Genomic DNA, 13,519 nt, shown 5'->3' on the forward strand with positions numbered 1-13,519 from the left:
CGTGACATCACAGCCCGTTCCCACGGCAACGGCCGTGACGTAGGCAGGGAGGGGGGGGCCCGTGACGTCAGACAGCGGGAGGCGGCGAGAGCCGTTCACGGGCGCTCCGCGTGCACCGGCACAGCCGCCCCCCCACACACACCGCGCCCGGAAAAAACGGGAGGTTTTATTTAAAAAAGCCACTTTTTAAGTTATAAAACAGAGGTTTGAGCATTCCCGCGCCTTTGAGCTCCGGGATACCCACCTAGCGCGGCCCCAAACGCTCCCCCGATGACCCGCCCCCTCCCCACCTCCACCCCGTGTCCCCACCGCGACCCCCCCCGAAGGGGGACACACCGAGTCCAAGTCCCAACATTGTCCTTTATTTATAAAAACAGGCATTTATAAAGAGCGGAGAGCGCGGGGAGGGGGGGGGGCGCGGGCAGCACGGCGGCCCCCCCCCCCGCCGCCACCGGGGGTCCCGGGGGGTCCCGGGCGGCAGCTGCCGTTACGTGCGGGCGTTTCGCTCTGTCTCTGCCAGGCACTCCCTGACCAGCGCCCGGGCGTGGATGATCCCTGCGGGGAGAAGCACAGGGACACCCCACATCACTCTCCGGTTCCCCCGCAGCGGGGCTGGGGAAGCCCCGCGGGGGCGCAGCCCCGGGGGCCGCCCGGTCCCTCCGCCGCCGCCGCCCGTACCCCGCTTCAGCCGCTCCATGGCGCTCTTGCTGCCGGCGTAGGTGGGCCGGATCTCCTTGCCCATCTCCTCGATGACCGAGAGCAGGTCGGTGTAGGTGCTCTGCGAGCCCTGCGCCCCGGGGGGCTTCATGGCCTGCGGGAACGGGGGCACACGGAGGCACGGTGGCGCTGGGGGCCGCCCCCAACGCCGCCCCCGGCCCCGCCGCCCGCGGCCCCGCGCCTCACCTGCACGTAACCCATGGACGGCGGCCCGAAGTCATTGAAGAGCGGCCGGAAAGGGGCGGCGGCGCCGGGCACGGAGCCGGAGGGCGACGGGACACTCGTGGCTGCGGGAGACGGAGGGTCACGGCCGCAGCCCCCTGCCCCGGCACCCCCCGCCCCGCGCCTCCGCCCCGCCCTTCCCCGGTGCCCCCCGGCGGCACCGGTCGCCCCCAACCCCCCGCGGTTACCGGGGGGTCTCTCACCGGCGGACGGCGCCCCGGGCCCCGGCGGGGCGGGGCTGGCGCTGGCGGCTCCGGGGGTGGCGGGGGCGGGAGCGATGGGCTTGTAGGACATCCCCGACGGCCGCCCGCCGCTCCCGGGTGCCTGGAGCCCCCCGGCGGGGGTCGGCGTGCGGCCCCCGCGCTCGCCCCGCCGGTGGTAGCGCCGCTGTCCGCCTCTCTTCAGCTCAGCTTGGCCCCGCTCGGCCCGGCGGGACGCCGGGGACCGGAGCGGAGCGCGGCGGCCCCGGTTCCCGGTGGCGCTGCGCTGGCCCGGCCCGACCCGGGGCTCTCCCGGGGCTCTTCCCCCGCCGCCACCGCCGCCGCTCGCGGTGATGACGCACGCGCGTCGCCCGTCACGCGCCCTGACGTCGCCGCGCCCGCCGCTCGCGCGCGCGCGCGCGCGCGCCCGCCCGTCACCGTGGAGACACCCGGGCGTCGGCCCCGCCCCCTCCCGGTCACGTGACCGGCGGCACCGCCCCTGGGGGGGGAACCGGGAGCGGACCCTGGGAGTGAACCCTGGGAGTGAACCCCGGGAGTGAACCCCAGCCCTGATCCCAGGGGGAACCTCAGCCCTGATCCCCGGAATGAACCCCAGCCCTGATCCCAGGGGGAACCGCGTCCCTGGTCCCGGGAATGAACCCCAGCCCTGATCCCAGGGGAACCCCGTCCCTGATCCCGGGAATGAACCCCAGCCCTGATCCCAGGGGGAACCCCGTCCCTGATCCCGGGAGGGAACCCTGGGGGGGAACCCTGGCCCGGACCCTGGGAGTGAAGCCCGTCGCACATCCCAGGGTGTCCCTGTGACCGGCCTCACCGGCCTCCCGCCGTGCAGGGACCCCGTGCAGACCCCCAACCCCGGGCCAGCACAGGTCCCCGGGGTCTTCTGTGAGACACAGGTCCTGGGTGTTGGGGGACACCTGTGGATGGTGCGGTCACTAATCAATCCTACAGAAACTCGACATAAAACACAACCCAGAAGTGTGCAGAGAGAGGTTTTTTTCATTTCCAAAGGGCAGAATTGACCCCAAAACTGCAGCCAGGGTGAGGAAGGGCACCCGTGCCAGCCCTGCCTGCAGCACACCGAGCCCCCTCCGCCTGGGAACACCTGATTCCCGGTTTCTCTCCTCGAGGGGGTCCCGGCGGGGCAGAGGCCCCCAGGAGCATCTCCTGCACTGAGGACGTTAGGCAGGTTAAGGGGAGGTCTGAGTTCAAACCGTGTGATGGAGTGGGTTGTGCCATGGGGTCAACATTAAACACAACGTGGGGGGAGCCTAAGGGGCTCAGCGTGGGATACGGGGTAGGAACAGAGGGTGCAGGGACGAGCAGCAGGAGGGGGTACAGCTGGAGGAGAGGAGACTGTGATGGTCTGACATTTGGGGTGAGGTCGGAGGGGGGAGGGGGATGATGGAGGGAGAGAGCAGAGATGAGAGCGAGAGTGGTCGAAGCTCGGCCGAGTCTGTGCCGAAAAGGGTCCCGGCCTGGGCCCCGGCGCCTCCCGCCGCAGTCGCAGCTCAGCAACAGAGTAGCCCCGGCGCTCGGCCTCACCCCAGGCTGGGGCGACACCGCCCCGGCCCCTGCAGCTGGGGGTCCCTGCACAGCCCCCTCCTCGTCGTAAGGCACGGGGGGGCCCGGGTCCCACGTTGGCACACACTGCCCTCAGCGCGACATCATCCGCACAAACTCTGCCGGCGGGAAAGCACATGGGGAACATCGCAGACAACCCCGGGACACCCCCCTGGGCCCCTGGCCGCGCACTACCTTCAAAGTCCACCAGGCCGTCGCCGTTGAGATCCACGTCCTTGAGGATCTCGTCCACCTCGCGGTAGTTGAGCTGCTGCCCCAGCAGCTTGCGCATGGCCTCCCGCAGCTCCGCCATGCTGATCTGCCCGTCCCCGTTGGTGTCGAACTGCGGCACAGGGCACGGTGCCACCGCTGCCTTCGGCCGGCATGCCGGCTGCCCGCCGGGCCGCCCCCCCGCCCCTCGCCTCACCGCACCTCACGGAAGGCGTCGCGCAGCTCCTTGATCCCTATCATATCCGCCGTCTCCGCCAGCATCTTGGGGCCCATCAGCTCCACGAAATCGTCGAAATCTACTTTGCCCCCGGCTGTGGTGGGAGGGGGGGGTGTCAGGATGGTGCTGGGGGGGGGCAGGGATTGTTGGGGACGCCCCGTGCCCCCCCACATACTGATCTGCTGTGACAGCTCTATGAGCTCCATCTCTGTGGGCATGTAGCCCATGGTCCGCATGCACTCGCCCAGGTCCTTGTAGCTGATGTAGCCGTCGTGGTCCTTGTCGAACTCCTGGAACGCGTGCTTCAGCTCTGGGGACACCACAGCGTCACCGCCGGCCCCCTCGCACCACCACGCACCCCCCCGGGAGGGACCCACTCCCTGGCACCTTACCTTCAATCTCCTCGGGCCGCAGCTCCCGGTCCTGGGGGAGAGAAAGGGGGAAGAGCCGAAGGAGGGGTTCTACTCCCAGGGATCCCGCAGGGATCCTGCCCTCACCCCCCCGAGGGCACGGGCGGCGCGGGGAGGAGACGGGCACGTACCCGCTGGGTGATGGCGATGCTCTGCCGCAGGAAGATGCAGGCCGGCCCCACCAGCCCCTGCAGCACCGAGTATCCCTGCAGAGTGGGGGTCTGTGCCGAGTCCAGCGCATCCTCCGGGTCCCCCCCGCCGGAGCCCGGGACGCCAGAGCGCGGCTTCCCGTCCTGCGGGCACAGCGGGCATCAGCGGCGCGGGGGGGCCGCGCTGGGACCCCCCCCTCCTCCTCCTCCTCCTGCTGCCCCTACGGGCCGGCCCGGCCCGGCCGTACCTTGGGGAGCCGCCGCTCAGGGGTCTTGGTGCAGTTGCCCATGGCTGGGGGCTGCCCCCGCGCCGCAGGACATGCCTGGCCCGGGGGGGCCGGCTGGCGCAGACCGCGGGGCTGCCACCGGGGATTTGAGGTTTTTATGGAATATCTGGGGATATGCAGGGCAGGCGAAGGGGGGGGCGCCGCGCCCGCGCGCATAATCCTCCGGATTATTCCCCGCTCGGCCGCCCAGCTCCAGATGTGGGGAGCCGCCCAGCTGTTCCCCGGTCCCGCAGCCTCCCCGCGGGGGCACGCGGGGTCCCCGGCGCCCGCCGTGCCCCGGCCCTGTCCCCGCCGCCGGTTACCTGCCCAAGAGCGGGGGGCGGCCGGGGCCCCAGCTCCTCGGCGGCCCGCCGCCGCTCCGAGGGGGACGCAGCGCTACGGCTCCAGCGCCCCCGGCTCCCCGCGGGGCCGGGACCCCCGAGCCGCGGGGCCGGGCGGGGGCGGCGGGCGCCCCTCCTGCCGAGCCCGTGGGGCCGGGGGCCGCCCCGGCAGCCGGGGGCCACGGGGCTGCCGGTGCCGCGCGGCTGCGACCCGCGGAAGAGAAAGAACATCCCGCCTGCTCCCCGCTCCTTCTCCCCACCACCGGAGTCTCGCAGGGGGGAAACCAGATCCCTCCGAACAGGCGCTCGCCCCTCGCAGGGACGAGGCCAGCGCTGTCCTCGGGCCCCGCCGTGTCGCCCAGGAGACCGGGTGGAGCGCGGCGACCCCCCGGGGCGCGGGGCGGGGGGAGCGGGGCGGCCCTGGGGGCTCCGGGGGGGTCCCGTGTGGGGCTCTGGTTTCAGCGCCCGAAACCCGACCCGGCACCGGGCGCGGGGCACGTGGCGCCGGGCGCCGGCCTGGCCACGCCCCCCGCCGCGGAGGCCACGCCCCCCCGCCGTGACCGCTCCCCAATGTCACCCGACGTGGTCCTGGAGGACACGCCCCCCGCTTCGTGACCACGCCTCCTGACTGTGACCACGCCTCCGGCTTTCTAACCACGCCCCCGCTCCGGTGCCGATCGCTGACGTCACTGTCGCGCCGTCGGCGCTGCCCGTGACGTCGCCGCGGGGGCGCCTGAAGGTGACGGTGGTCGGTCCCGGTGCCGATCCCGACCCCGATCTCGGTGCCGGTCCCCATCCCGGGACCGGTCCCGATCCCGGTGCCGCCCCACCATGGCCGCCCGACAGCTGCTGGCGCTCCGGCGCCTGCCCGCCGCCTCCTTCTCGGTGAGCGGGGAGCTCCAGGACCGTCCGGGCCGGGTCCCGGTGCTCCCGGTGCTGAGCTCGCGTGTCCCCGCAGACGGCGCCCAAGAAGACGCAGTTCGGGTCGCTGCGGGATGAGGACCGGATCTTCACCAACCTCTACGGGCGGCACGACTGGAGGTGAGTGAGCCCCGGTGGGCGGCGGGCGCGGCCCCGGCGCCCCGCGCCCGGTGCCAGCGTGCGCGGTGCCCGCAGGCTGCAGGGCGCCCTGCGCCGCGGCGACTGGTACAAGACGAAGGAGATCCTGCTCAAGGGCGTGGACTGGATCCTCGGCGAGATCAAGACCTCGGGGCTGCGGGGCCGCGGCGGCGCCGGGTTCCCCACCGGGCTCAAGTGGAGCTTCATGAACAAGCCCCCGGACGGCAGGTGAGAGCGGGGCCGGGAGCGGCGCCGGGCCCGCGGGGAGCCCCCCGCTGGCGCCGGTCCCGGAGCTTTCCCCGCCCCCAGACCCAAGTACCTGGTGGTGAACGCGGACGAGGGCGAGCCGGGCACTTGCAAGGACCGGGAGATCATGCGGCACGACCCGCACAAGCTGCTGGAGGGCTGCCTGGTGGCGGGGCGGGCCATGGGCGCCCGGGCCGCCTACATCTACATCCGGGGGGAGTTCTACAACGAGGCCTCCAACCTGCAGGTGCGGGGAGCGCCCCAAAAACACCCCGCCAGCGCCCCAGAGCCGGTGCGGGGGGTCACGGCTCACCCGTGCCCCCCTTGCAGGTGGCCATCCAGGAGGCGTACGAGGCCGGGCTGCTGGGAGCCGACGCCTGCGGATCTGGATACGCCTTCGACGTGTTCGTGGTGCGCGGGGCCGGCGCCTACATCTGTGGGGAGGAGACGGCGCTCATCGAGTCCATCGAGGGCAAGCAGGGCAAGCCCCGCCTCAAGCCGCCCTTCCCTGCGGACGTGGGTACGGCCCCGCAGCTCCATCCCAAATTCCCAGCTGCTACCCCAAGCCAAGTGTCCCCGGGGGTACCGACACAGCCACCACCACATCCATTGAGAGCATTGAGAGTGTTTCATAGAATCACAGCCTGGTTTGGGTGAGAAGGGACCTTAAGGATCATCCCATTCCCACTCCCTGCCACGAGCAGGGACACCTCCCACTAGACCAGGTTGCTCCAGACTGGCTTGGACACTTCCAGGGATGGGGCAGCCACAATTTCCCCGGGAAATCCATCCCAGGGCCTTCCCCACCCTCCCAGGAAAGAACTTTCTCCTTCCGTTCCCCAGGTGTTTTCGGCTGCCCCACCACAGTGGCCAACGTGGAGACGGTGTCGGTGGCACCCACGATCTGCCGGCGCGGCGGCGCCTGGTTCGCCAGCTTCGGCCGGGAGCGGAACTCGGGCACCAAGCTCTTCAACATCTCGGGGCACGTGAACACTCCCTGCACGGTGGAGGAGGAGATGTCGGTGCCGCTGAAGGAGCTCATCGAGAAACACGCTGGTGGGTGCCAGGGCTGGACCGTGCCGTGCTGGGGCGGGCCTGGAGCGGCTGCTCCTCACCCCTCTCTTTGCAGGGGGGGTCCGTGGTGGCTGGGACAACCTGCTGGCTGTGATCCCGGGGGGCTCCTCCACGCCACTGCTGCCCAAGTCAGTGTGTGAGACGGTGCTGATGGACTTCGATTCCCTGGTGCAGGCGCAGAGCGGGCTGGGCACAGCCGCCGTCATCGTCATGGATAAATCCGTAAGGGACCGGCCCCCTGCCCGGCGCCCCCAGCCCCTCACCCTCCCCTCCCTCGCCTCACCCTCCCCTCCCTCGCCTCACCCTCCCCTCCCTCGCCTCACCCTCCTCTCCCACCCCCCAGACCGACATCGTCAAGGCCATCGCCCGCCTCATCGAGTTCTACAAGCACGAGAGCTGCGGGCAGTGCACCCCGTGCCGGGAAGGTGAGGCCGGGGGAAGGCTGCGGGGCGAGGGGTTGCACAGCACGGAGCCCTGACCCCTCCCCACCCCGCAGGTGTGGACTGGATGAACAAGGTGATGGCGCGGTTCGTGCGGGGCGACGCGCAGGTGGCCGAGATCGACGCGCTCTGGGAGATCAGCAAACAGATCGAGGGGCACACCATCTGCGCCCTGGGCGACGGCGCAGCCTGGCCCGTGCAGGTGGGGGCCCGGGGGAGTCCTGGGGGAGGCCACCAACCTCTCCCCGCCCCGGTAACTGGCTCCTTTGCTCCTGCAGGGCCTCATCCGGCACTTCCGCCCCGAGCTGGAGGAGAGGATGCGGCGCTTCAGGGAGGCCAAAGCCCGAGCGGCATCAGCGTAAGGATGCAGGACCACCCGTTCCTTTTCCTGCCTGGAAGGGGGTTCAGGGGATTCTGGGGTTCTGGCAGCACTTTGGGAGGGTTCTGTGGAGGGGCCTCAATAAACGCTGCTGCACTCGTGGGCTCCGTGGTGGACATTAAATGGTGGGAAGGGACTGATGGGGGGGGGCTTTGGGTCCTGCCTCCCTGGAGCAAGGGATCCCCGGGGATCATGGGGTCTGGGTACCCCAGAGGGGAGATCGTGGCTTTCTGTGAGGCTCCGCAGCCCCTGTCTGGGACTGGGCAGAGGCAGTGGCTGTGGAGGGATCACATGGACACAGCTCTTTGTCCATGCTCCCTGCCACGGTGTCCCCAGGACACCTCCTGCTGTACCAGTGCCAGGGGACAGCTGTCCTGGCCACGCTCCATGACTTGGAGCCCGGGGCAGTTCCAAACATGGCTTTTACTGAATCACAGTGTGCAACATCACCAGTGGCTTCGGTGCCCCAGAGCCACCCCTGTCCCCTCCTCCCTCAGGCCACGGGTTTCCGGGGTGGCACGTGGGTCTTCTTGCAGTAGCGGCCGGGCAGCAGCAGCTCCAGGGTGAGCTCGGTGATGATGGCCGTGAGCCCCCACACCCTGTGGGGGCCGTTCAGGAACACAGGCAGGGTGTACCCGTAGCCGGTGGCCGTGCGGAAGTGGGTGTAGCCCTGGTTCTCCTCCCGCAGCAGGTGAGCCAGGGGCAGGGTGAACACCTCCTCCACCTGCCGGGCACAGGTGAGGGGGTCACCGTGGTGACACACCCAGTGACACCAGTAAAGGGCTGCAGGCCCCAGGGAGGGGTCACCCACCTCGTCGGGGTTGGGGGTCAGTGTCAAGGCCTCCAGTGGCCCCAGGTTGGCCACGACGGGCGCTATGGTCATTCCTTGCTGGAAGGTGTGTCAGCGAGGGATAGGGTGACAAGCCCCTCTCCAAAGTGCCACCCGTGTGCCTTGACCCCCCTGCACCCAACCCAGGCCCCCACCATGTGTGTGTCACCCAAAACCCCCCCTTCATCTGCAGCCACTGCCCTGTGTCCCTGTCACCCTAAATCCCCAGAACTCCTGTCACCTGTGTCCCTGCTGACTTGTCCCTATCACCTGTAAGCCCTGTCACTTGCATCCCTGTCACACCAAACCCGTTACCCATGTCCCTGCTGCCTTGTTCCTGTCATCCTGAACCTATCACCCATGTCCCTGTTAACCCAAGTTCCCTATCACACGTGACCCAGCTGCCTGTCCCTGTCACCTGTAACTCCTGTCACCTGTGTCCCTGCTGCCTTGTCTCTGTCACCCCAAACCCCTGTCACACGGAAGCTCCCATCCCTATCACCTCAACCCCATCACCCAGGACCCTGCCCCTTCGTCCCTGTCACCCAGAACCCCATCACCCGTGTCCCTGCTGCTCTGCCCCTGTCACTTGGAAGCCCTCCTCTGTGTCCCTGCTGCCGTGTTCCCGTCACCCGTGTCCCTGTCACCCATAACCCTTGTCCCCGTCACCTCGAACCCATCACCCATCATCGAACCTGTCACCCGTGTTCCCGTCACCGATTTCCTGCCCCTTGCCCTTGTGTCCTTGTCCCCCCCCGCGCCCTTGTCCCGCCCCCGCGCTCCCGGTGCCCGGTACCCGGTCGGGCAGGGTCCGCAGCTGTCCCCACACGCTGGCTGCTGCCACCGCCACCCCCAGCTCCTCCCGCGTCTCCCGCAGCGCCGTGGCCACCGCGTCCGCGTCCGCCGGGTCCCGCCGCCCGCCGGGGAAGCTGCGGGAGGGATCGGGGTGGGGTCAGGGCCGGCCCGGCCCCGGCGCCCGCTCCCCCCGCCGGTACCTGACGTCGCCGCTGTGGGGGCCGCCGAGGCGGCGGGAGCGGAGCGTGAAGAGCAGCGCGGGGCGGCCGCGCACCGAGCACAGCGGCACCAGCACCGCGGCCGCGGCCGCCGCGCCCCCCGCGCCCCCCGCCGCCAGCCGCGCCCGGCACCGCCGCTCGCTGCCGCCGCTCAGCACATCCCCGGCGTCCGCGGCACCGGCACCGGCACCGCCCGGGCCCGCCATGGCGCCGGCACGGGGATTGGGAAGGGAGGGACCGGCTCCGCCTCCCCCGACCGAGCCCGCCCCCGGCCGTCCCGGGACGGGGAACGGCCCCGCGGGTGCGCGACGGCCCCGCCCGGTGTGCGACAACCTCCTCCGGGTGTGACGCGGCCCCCGCCAGGTACGAAACTCGTCCGCCGGCTTTGCGATGCCCCTGCCAGGCGTGTGATCCTCTGGCTGGGTGTGCGACGGCCGCTGCCTTTGCAAGGTCCCTGCCGGGTGTGCAAGTCCTGCTCCGGCCGTGCAACAGCCCCCTCCAGTGTGCAACAACCCCGGCCAGGCGTGCGACTCCCCTCCCAGCTTTACACGCACCCCTGGGTGTGCAAACCTCGCACCAGGGTGTGCAACCCTCACCTCACCCCCCTCCGTGGGCTTTGCAGTGACCCCTCCAGGTGTCCAAAAACCCCTTCCCGGTGTACACTTCTAAACCTTTCCAACCCTGCCAGGTGTTGTACATTTCCTTCCCCTTTTCACAGCCCCCACGTGCCACCACACCCTCGCTGTCCCTCTGTGCCTGGGAGTGTCAGGACTCTGCCCTGGATGTCCTACCTGGAGAACACCTGGAGTGAGCGAGGGGAAACCGAGGCCCCCTGCACAGCCCATCTCAGCACAGGTGGTTTTTTGTAAGGGGGTGACAATTCCAGGTGCTGTCACCTCACGGGGGAATTTCCCCTGTGTAAAGAGCCTCAGCAGTGTCTGAGGCTGGGAAAAAGGCTCCTGGATAAATCAGGGAATGCTGGAGACCTGTCAGCCCTGCTTCCTGGGAAACCCCTGTGAAAAAAAGACTCTCACACATGCACTTTCAGCTCTCAGCAGGAAATGATTTTTAAAAAACTGTATAGAAATCATCACTCTCCATGATTCTTTGCTTCCGGAGCCCAGCATCAGCTCCACAATCCGCTCCCGCCTCTGGAATCAGCGGAACCTCCGCTCGTCCCACACGTATCGCTTCCCCACCGGCACCTTGCGGAAGAACAGGCTGTTCCCTCGGCTCATGTTGCCCTGGAAAGGGAAAACGACCACGGATCAGCCACATGAGAGCTGGTGTGGCCCCCCCAAACCCCGCGGAGCTCCCACCCGGCTCCTCACCACATTCCAGTGTATCCCGGTGCATCCCGGCTCCAGCACTTACCTCCCTGTGCAGCTGGCTCCAGCAATCCAGCCAGGAGGAGTAGGTGGGTGCGTAGGGAAGGAGACCCCCAGCCAGCCTGGGGAAGGGAGGGGAGACCCGCCGGGAATTACTCCCACAGGGAATCATTCCCACCCGGGGAGGTGGGATCCGTCCCCTCCACAGCTCCACACTAGGTTGAACCCAAAAAGCTTTGCCGCCCCAATCAAAGAGGGATCAACCCTGTGGAGAGCTGGAAACACCTTTTCCATCTGGGAACTTCAGAAAGGTGGTTCCAGGAGCTGATCCAGGCAGAGGGACATGGATGTTCCCGGGATTAGGGACTCACCCGCAGTTGTTCACGGCCATCAGGTTGGACACCAGGACGAAGGGGTAGGTCAGCATGCTGGCAAAGAACTGCAAGGAAAAGCAGGGATAACAGGATGTTCCTTCTTCCCTCTGCGTGGGGAGAACCAGCCCCTAAAGATCCCCTGGGAATTGTACCCCAGGGAGGGAGCCCACTGCTGCCACTTCCATGGGGTGACACATGTCCTCCATGGAGCATCCCCTGGCCTGTGAGCTGATCCAGCTGATCCCAGCCTGGCTCCATGCCCACCGTGGCAGCCGTAGGATTTTGGGAGCACACCATTCCCTAGGGAAAGGATCCAATTCCCACCCGTGTGCTGTACTCACCCCAGTGACTGCCTGCGAGTAGCTCTTCATCTCAGCCATGGTGGAGACCTGTGGATGGAGGAGAGGCACCTGAATTCTCCCACAAGAGGGTTGTGGCCCCCTGGACCATCCCTGGAGGTTCCTCCCGCCAGCCCCTGTCCCCCTGGATCCCGGAATCCGTACCCCATTCTCCAGCGCATACGTGTTGATGAGGTAGGCCAGCATGTTGCAGAGCCACAGGGACAGGATGTCCCCGAGGAGCCGCGGGATGAGGCCGCTGGAAAGGAAGAAACAGCGGGAATGTTAGCTGAGGGTTCGGGTGTGGCTGTGCAGAGAGCTGGGAACAGCTCCTTTGGGATGGTGGGGTGGGGCTGTTCCCAGAGCAGGCGGGTGACGGGGGCACAGCCACCCCCCCGCAGGCAGGGATGCTTGGATGGATGATCCATAGGGGACACAGGAGCTGCTGGAGGGACCAGAATGCTCCCAAGAAGGGCCACCACACCTTCGTACCAGCGTCATGCCCCCCCCACCCCCGGCACTCACGCAAAGAATCCCAGGATTCCCTCTTCCCGGTAGATCGTGGTGAAGGCGCTTAGTGTCCCACTGGGAAGGGGAGGAAGAAGATGGATGAGCTGGGGGGATCCTGGGATCCCCAGCCCCCCCCCGAGCCCCCCAGGCCGTACCTGTACTTGGTCTCGCGGCCGATGAACTGCACCATGCAGCGCAGGGTGATCACTGTGGGCACACGGGGACATTGGGGACACAGCGGGGACATCGGGGGGACAGGGGGCACCTGGCCCTCCCTCCCCGGCCCCCGGGGTCAGGAGGCACCTACCGTGGAAGGGGTGGGTGATGAGGGTGGCAGCGGAGCGGGCGACCATCTCCCGGGAGGTCTGGGGACAAACGGGGCGTCACTGGGAGGGGCCGGGGCCAGGACACCCCAGAGCCACCCCCCTGCTCCTGCTCCTCACCTCTTTCAGTACCTGCTCCAGCGACGACACCGGCTCCTTCTTGGTGGCTCCAGGCTGGGAGGGAGGAAAGGTCAGGGGGGAACCACCCACGGTCCATCCAGACACGTGAGGGGGTTGGCAGATCCTGGCCCTCCCTCCGGAGCGTTCCGGGAGCAGGGCAGAGTCTGCCCGAGGCCAAGGTGAGTGGGAAGGGGGGAGGGAAATCATAGAGGGAGAAGGGAGGGATGGAGGGAAGGGACAGAGAAATGGAGAGGGGAAGAAAGGAGAAGGCAGGGATGGAGAAAGGAGAGAAGGAAGATTTCCCGAGGGAAGCCCCTCTGCACCCACCTCAGCCTGCTCGGCCTCCTGGTAGTGCTGTGGAGCAAAGGGCAGGGTCAGCACCGCCGGGGGGTCCCGGTGACCCCGTCCCCGGCGGCAGAGCCCCCCCGGCTGCCCCTGCCCGTGCCGGTACCTGCAGCACTTTGCTGTGCACCACGGTGCCGATGGCGCTGGAGCACAGCCGCGGGGCCAGGCCTTTGAAGAGTCCCGCTCTTCCGTCCACCTTCACGATGTGCTTGGCTGGGGACACCGGGGACCGTCAGCCCAGCCCCGGGGGGACCCCACGGCTGCACCGGGGCGGCCCCACCGGGGCGGACTCACCGTAAGAGAAGAGGCCGGGCAGCTGGTACACCTGGCGGCCGAAGATGTTCCTCCCCAGGGTGGGCGGCAGCGGCTCGTAGCCCACCTGCGGCGGGGACAGGCGGCTGCATCCTACCGCGGCCGGTACCGAGCCCCGCACCCCCCGCCCACTCAGCCCTTACCTGCACCAGCACCTTCACGTACATGAGCGGCTGCGAGAGCACGGTGAGCCCCGAGCCCAGCAGCACCTGCGAGGCCGCGTCCGCCATGGTGCCGCCCCGGCGTCACGGCACAGAAGGACACGGCCGCCGCCGCCGCCGCTTCCGCTTCCGCCTCCCCCGGTACTTCCGGTGCCGCCGTGACGCGAATCCGGCCGCCAGGGGGCGCAGCGGGGACGCAGCGGAGTTGCCATGGGAACGGCCGGGTCGCCACGGCGGCATTGCCATGGCAACGGGGCCCGCGGGGACCCCACGGTGACAGGGCTGAGGGGACACCAGGGTGGCCCGGGGCCAGCTGCCAGCAGCCTCTGGG

The 13,519-nt window shown here is 68.9% G+C and overlaps 5 protein-coding genes across 7 annotated transcripts; 1 reads left to right on the top strand and 4 right to left on the bottom strand.

Moving 5' to 3' along the window:
- Positions 1-340: 340 nt before the first annotated feature.
- Positions 341-1,474, bottom strand: CDK2AP2 (cyclin dependent kinase 2 associated protein 2). Of its 2 annotated transcripts, none has more exons than XM_027742788.2 (4): positions 1,128-1,474; positions 904-1,004; positions 679-811; positions 341-555 (listed from the first exon to the last, which is right to left on the bottom strand). In XM_027742788.2, exons 1-4 carry the CDS (start codon positions 1,231-1,233, stop codon positions 488-490), a joined length of 408 nt encoding a protein of 135 aa, XP_027598589.1. In that variant the 5' UTR covers positions 1,234-1,474; the 3' UTR covers positions 341-487. The 2 variants fall into 2 exon arrangements, with proteins under 2 accessions (XP_027598589.1, XP_027598590.1); XM_027742789.2 differs by having other exon boundaries at positions 1,143-1,468.
- Positions 1,475-2,141: 667 nt separating this feature from the next.
- Positions 2,142-4,851, bottom strand: LOC113999384 (calcium-binding protein 2). Of its 2 annotated transcripts, none has more exons than XM_039389770.1 (7): positions 4,320-4,851; positions 3,713-3,874; positions 3,564-3,594; positions 3,347-3,481; positions 3,156-3,265; positions 2,919-3,066; positions 2,142-2,842 (listed from the first exon to the last, which is right to left on the bottom strand). In XM_039389770.1, exons 1-7 carry the CDS (start codon positions 4,566-4,568, stop codon positions 2,817-2,819), a joined length of 861 nt encoding a protein of 286 aa, XP_039245704.1. In that variant the 5' UTR covers positions 4,569-4,851; the 3' UTR covers positions 2,142-2,816. The 2 variants fall into 2 exon arrangements, with proteins under 2 accessions (XP_039245704.1, XP_027598587.2); XM_027742786.2 differs by lacking the exon at positions 4,320-4,851 and adding an exon at positions 3,979-4,182.
- A 205-nt stretch (positions 4,852-5,056) lies between these two features.
- Positions 5,057-7,639, top strand: NDUFV1 (NADH:ubiquinone oxidoreductase core subunit V1). Its single transcript, XM_027742781.2, has 10 exons — positions 5,057-5,222; positions 5,296-5,378; positions 5,454-5,624; positions 5,706-5,889; positions 5,973-6,162; positions 6,486-6,698; positions 6,772-6,938; positions 7,060-7,141; positions 7,213-7,358; positions 7,435-7,639. Exons 1-10 carry the CDS (start codon positions 5,169-5,171, stop codon positions 7,516-7,518), a joined length of 1,374 nt encoding a protein of 457 aa, XP_027598582.1. The 5' UTR covers positions 5,057-5,168; the 3' UTR covers positions 7,519-7,639.
- A 300-nt stretch (positions 7,640-7,939) lies between these two features.
- On the bottom strand, positions 7,940-9,689 carry NUDT8 (nudix hydrolase 8). The gene is made up of 4 exons (XM_039389771.1): positions 9,360-9,689; positions 9,161-9,293; positions 8,347-8,424; positions 7,940-8,259 (listed from the first exon to the last, which is right to left on the bottom strand). The coding sequence occupies exons 1-4, from the start codon at positions 9,581-9,583 to the stop codon at positions 8,029-8,031; spliced, it is 666 nt and encodes a 221-aa protein (XP_039245705.1). The 5' UTR covers positions 9,584-9,689; the 3' UTR covers positions 7,940-8,028.
- A 730-nt stretch (positions 9,690-10,419) lies between these two features.
- On the bottom strand, positions 10,420-13,298 carry MTCH2 (mitochondrial carrier 2). Its single transcript, XM_027742784.2, has 13 exons — positions 13,171-13,298; positions 13,010-13,094; positions 12,822-12,928; positions 12,698-12,724; positions 12,371-12,424; positions 12,235-12,292; positions 12,083-12,134; positions 11,943-12,002; positions 11,583-11,676; positions 11,421-11,468; positions 11,077-11,144; positions 10,752-10,827; positions 10,420-10,621 (listed from the first exon to the last, which is right to left on the bottom strand). The coding sequence occupies exons 1-13, from the start codon at positions 13,255-13,257 to the stop codon at positions 10,535-10,537; spliced, it is 903 nt and encodes a 300-aa protein (XP_027598585.1). The 5' UTR covers positions 13,258-13,298; the 3' UTR covers positions 10,420-10,534.
- Positions 13,299-13,519: the final 221 nt, after the last annotated feature.

This window comes from Pipra filicauda, unplaced genomic scaffold, assembly GCF_003945595.2.
Source record: "Pipra filicauda isolate LSUMZ 115617 unplaced genomic scaffold, ASM394559v2 scaffold769_size99583_pilon, whole genome shotgun sequence".
Lineage (NCBI taxonomy): Eukaryota > Metazoa > Chordata > Aves > Passeriformes > Pipridae > Pipra > Pipra filicauda.

What these genes read in the sequence shown, in the direction of transcription:
- CDK2AP2 (XM_027742788.2), bottom strand. Translation starts at nt 1,233, where the DNA reads ATGTCCTACAAGCCCATCGCTCCCGCCCCCGCCACCCCCGGAGCCGCC. An exon ending in CGCCGGTGAGAGACCCCCCG is followed by an intron (nt 1,005 to 1,127) that starts GTAACCGCGGGG and finishes CGTCTCCCGCAG; the next exon opens with CCACGAGTGTCCCGTCGCCC. An exon ending in CGTCCATGGGTTACGTGCAG is followed by an intron (nt 812 to 903) that starts GTGAGGCGCGGG and finishes CCGTTCCCGCAG; the next exon opens with GCCATGAAGCCCCCCGGGGC.
- LOC113999384 (XM_039389770.1), bottom strand. Translation starts at nt 4,568, where the DNA reads ATGTTCTTTCTCTTCCGCGGGTCGCAGCCGCGCGGCACCGGCAGCCCC. An exon ending in CGCCCCCCGCTCTTGGGCAG is followed by an intron (nt 3,875 to 4,319) that starts GTAACCGGCGGC and finishes CTGTGCCCGCAG; the next exon opens with GACGGGAAGCCGCGCTCTGG. An exon ending in TGCGCGACGCCTTCCGTGAG is followed by an intron (nt 3,067 to 3,155) that starts GTGCGGTGAGGC and finishes CCTGTGCCGCAG; the next exon opens with TTCGACACCAACGGGGACGG.
- NDUFV1 (XM_027742781.2), top strand. Translation starts at nt 5,169, where the DNA reads ATGGCCGCCCGACAGCTGCTGGCGCTCCGGCGCCTGCCCGCCGCCTCC. An exon ending in GCCCTTCCCTGCGGACGTGG is followed by an intron (nt 6,163 to 6,485) that starts GTACGGCCCCGC and finishes TCCGTTCCCCAG; the next exon opens with GTGTTTTCGGCTGCCCCACC. An exon ending in GTGCACCCCGTGCCGGGAAG is followed by an intron (nt 7,142 to 7,212) that starts GTGAGGCCGGGG and finishes CCCACCCCGCAG; the next exon opens with GTGTGGACTGGATGAACAAG.
- NUDT8 (XM_039389771.1), bottom strand. Translation starts at nt 9,583, where the DNA reads ATGGCGGGCCCGGGCGGTGCCGGTGCCGGTGCCGCGGACGCCGGGGAT. An exon ending in CCCCACAGCGGCGACGTCAG is followed by an intron (nt 9,294 to 9,359) that starts GTACCGGCGGGG and finishes TCCCTCCCGCAG; the next exon opens with CTTCCCCGGCGGGCGGCGGG. An exon ending in TGACCCCCAACCCCGACGAG is followed by an intron (nt 8,260 to 8,346) that starts GTGGGTGACCCC and finishes TGTGCCCGGCAG; the next exon opens with GTGGAGGAGGTGTTCACCCT.
- MTCH2 (XM_027742784.2), bottom strand. Translation starts at nt 13,257, where the DNA reads ATGGCGGACGCGGCCTCGCAGGTGCTGCTGGGCTCGGGGCTCACCGTG. An exon ending in TGGAGCAGGTACTGAAAGAG is followed by an intron (nt 12,293 to 12,370) that starts GTGAGGAGCAGG and finishes GTTTGTCCCCAG; the next exon opens with ACCTCCCGGGAGATGGTCGC. An exon ending in CGTATGCGCTGGAGAATGGG is followed by an intron (nt 11,469 to 11,582) that starts GTACGGATTCCG and finishes CTCCATCCACAG; the next exon opens with GTCTCCACCATGGCTGAGAT.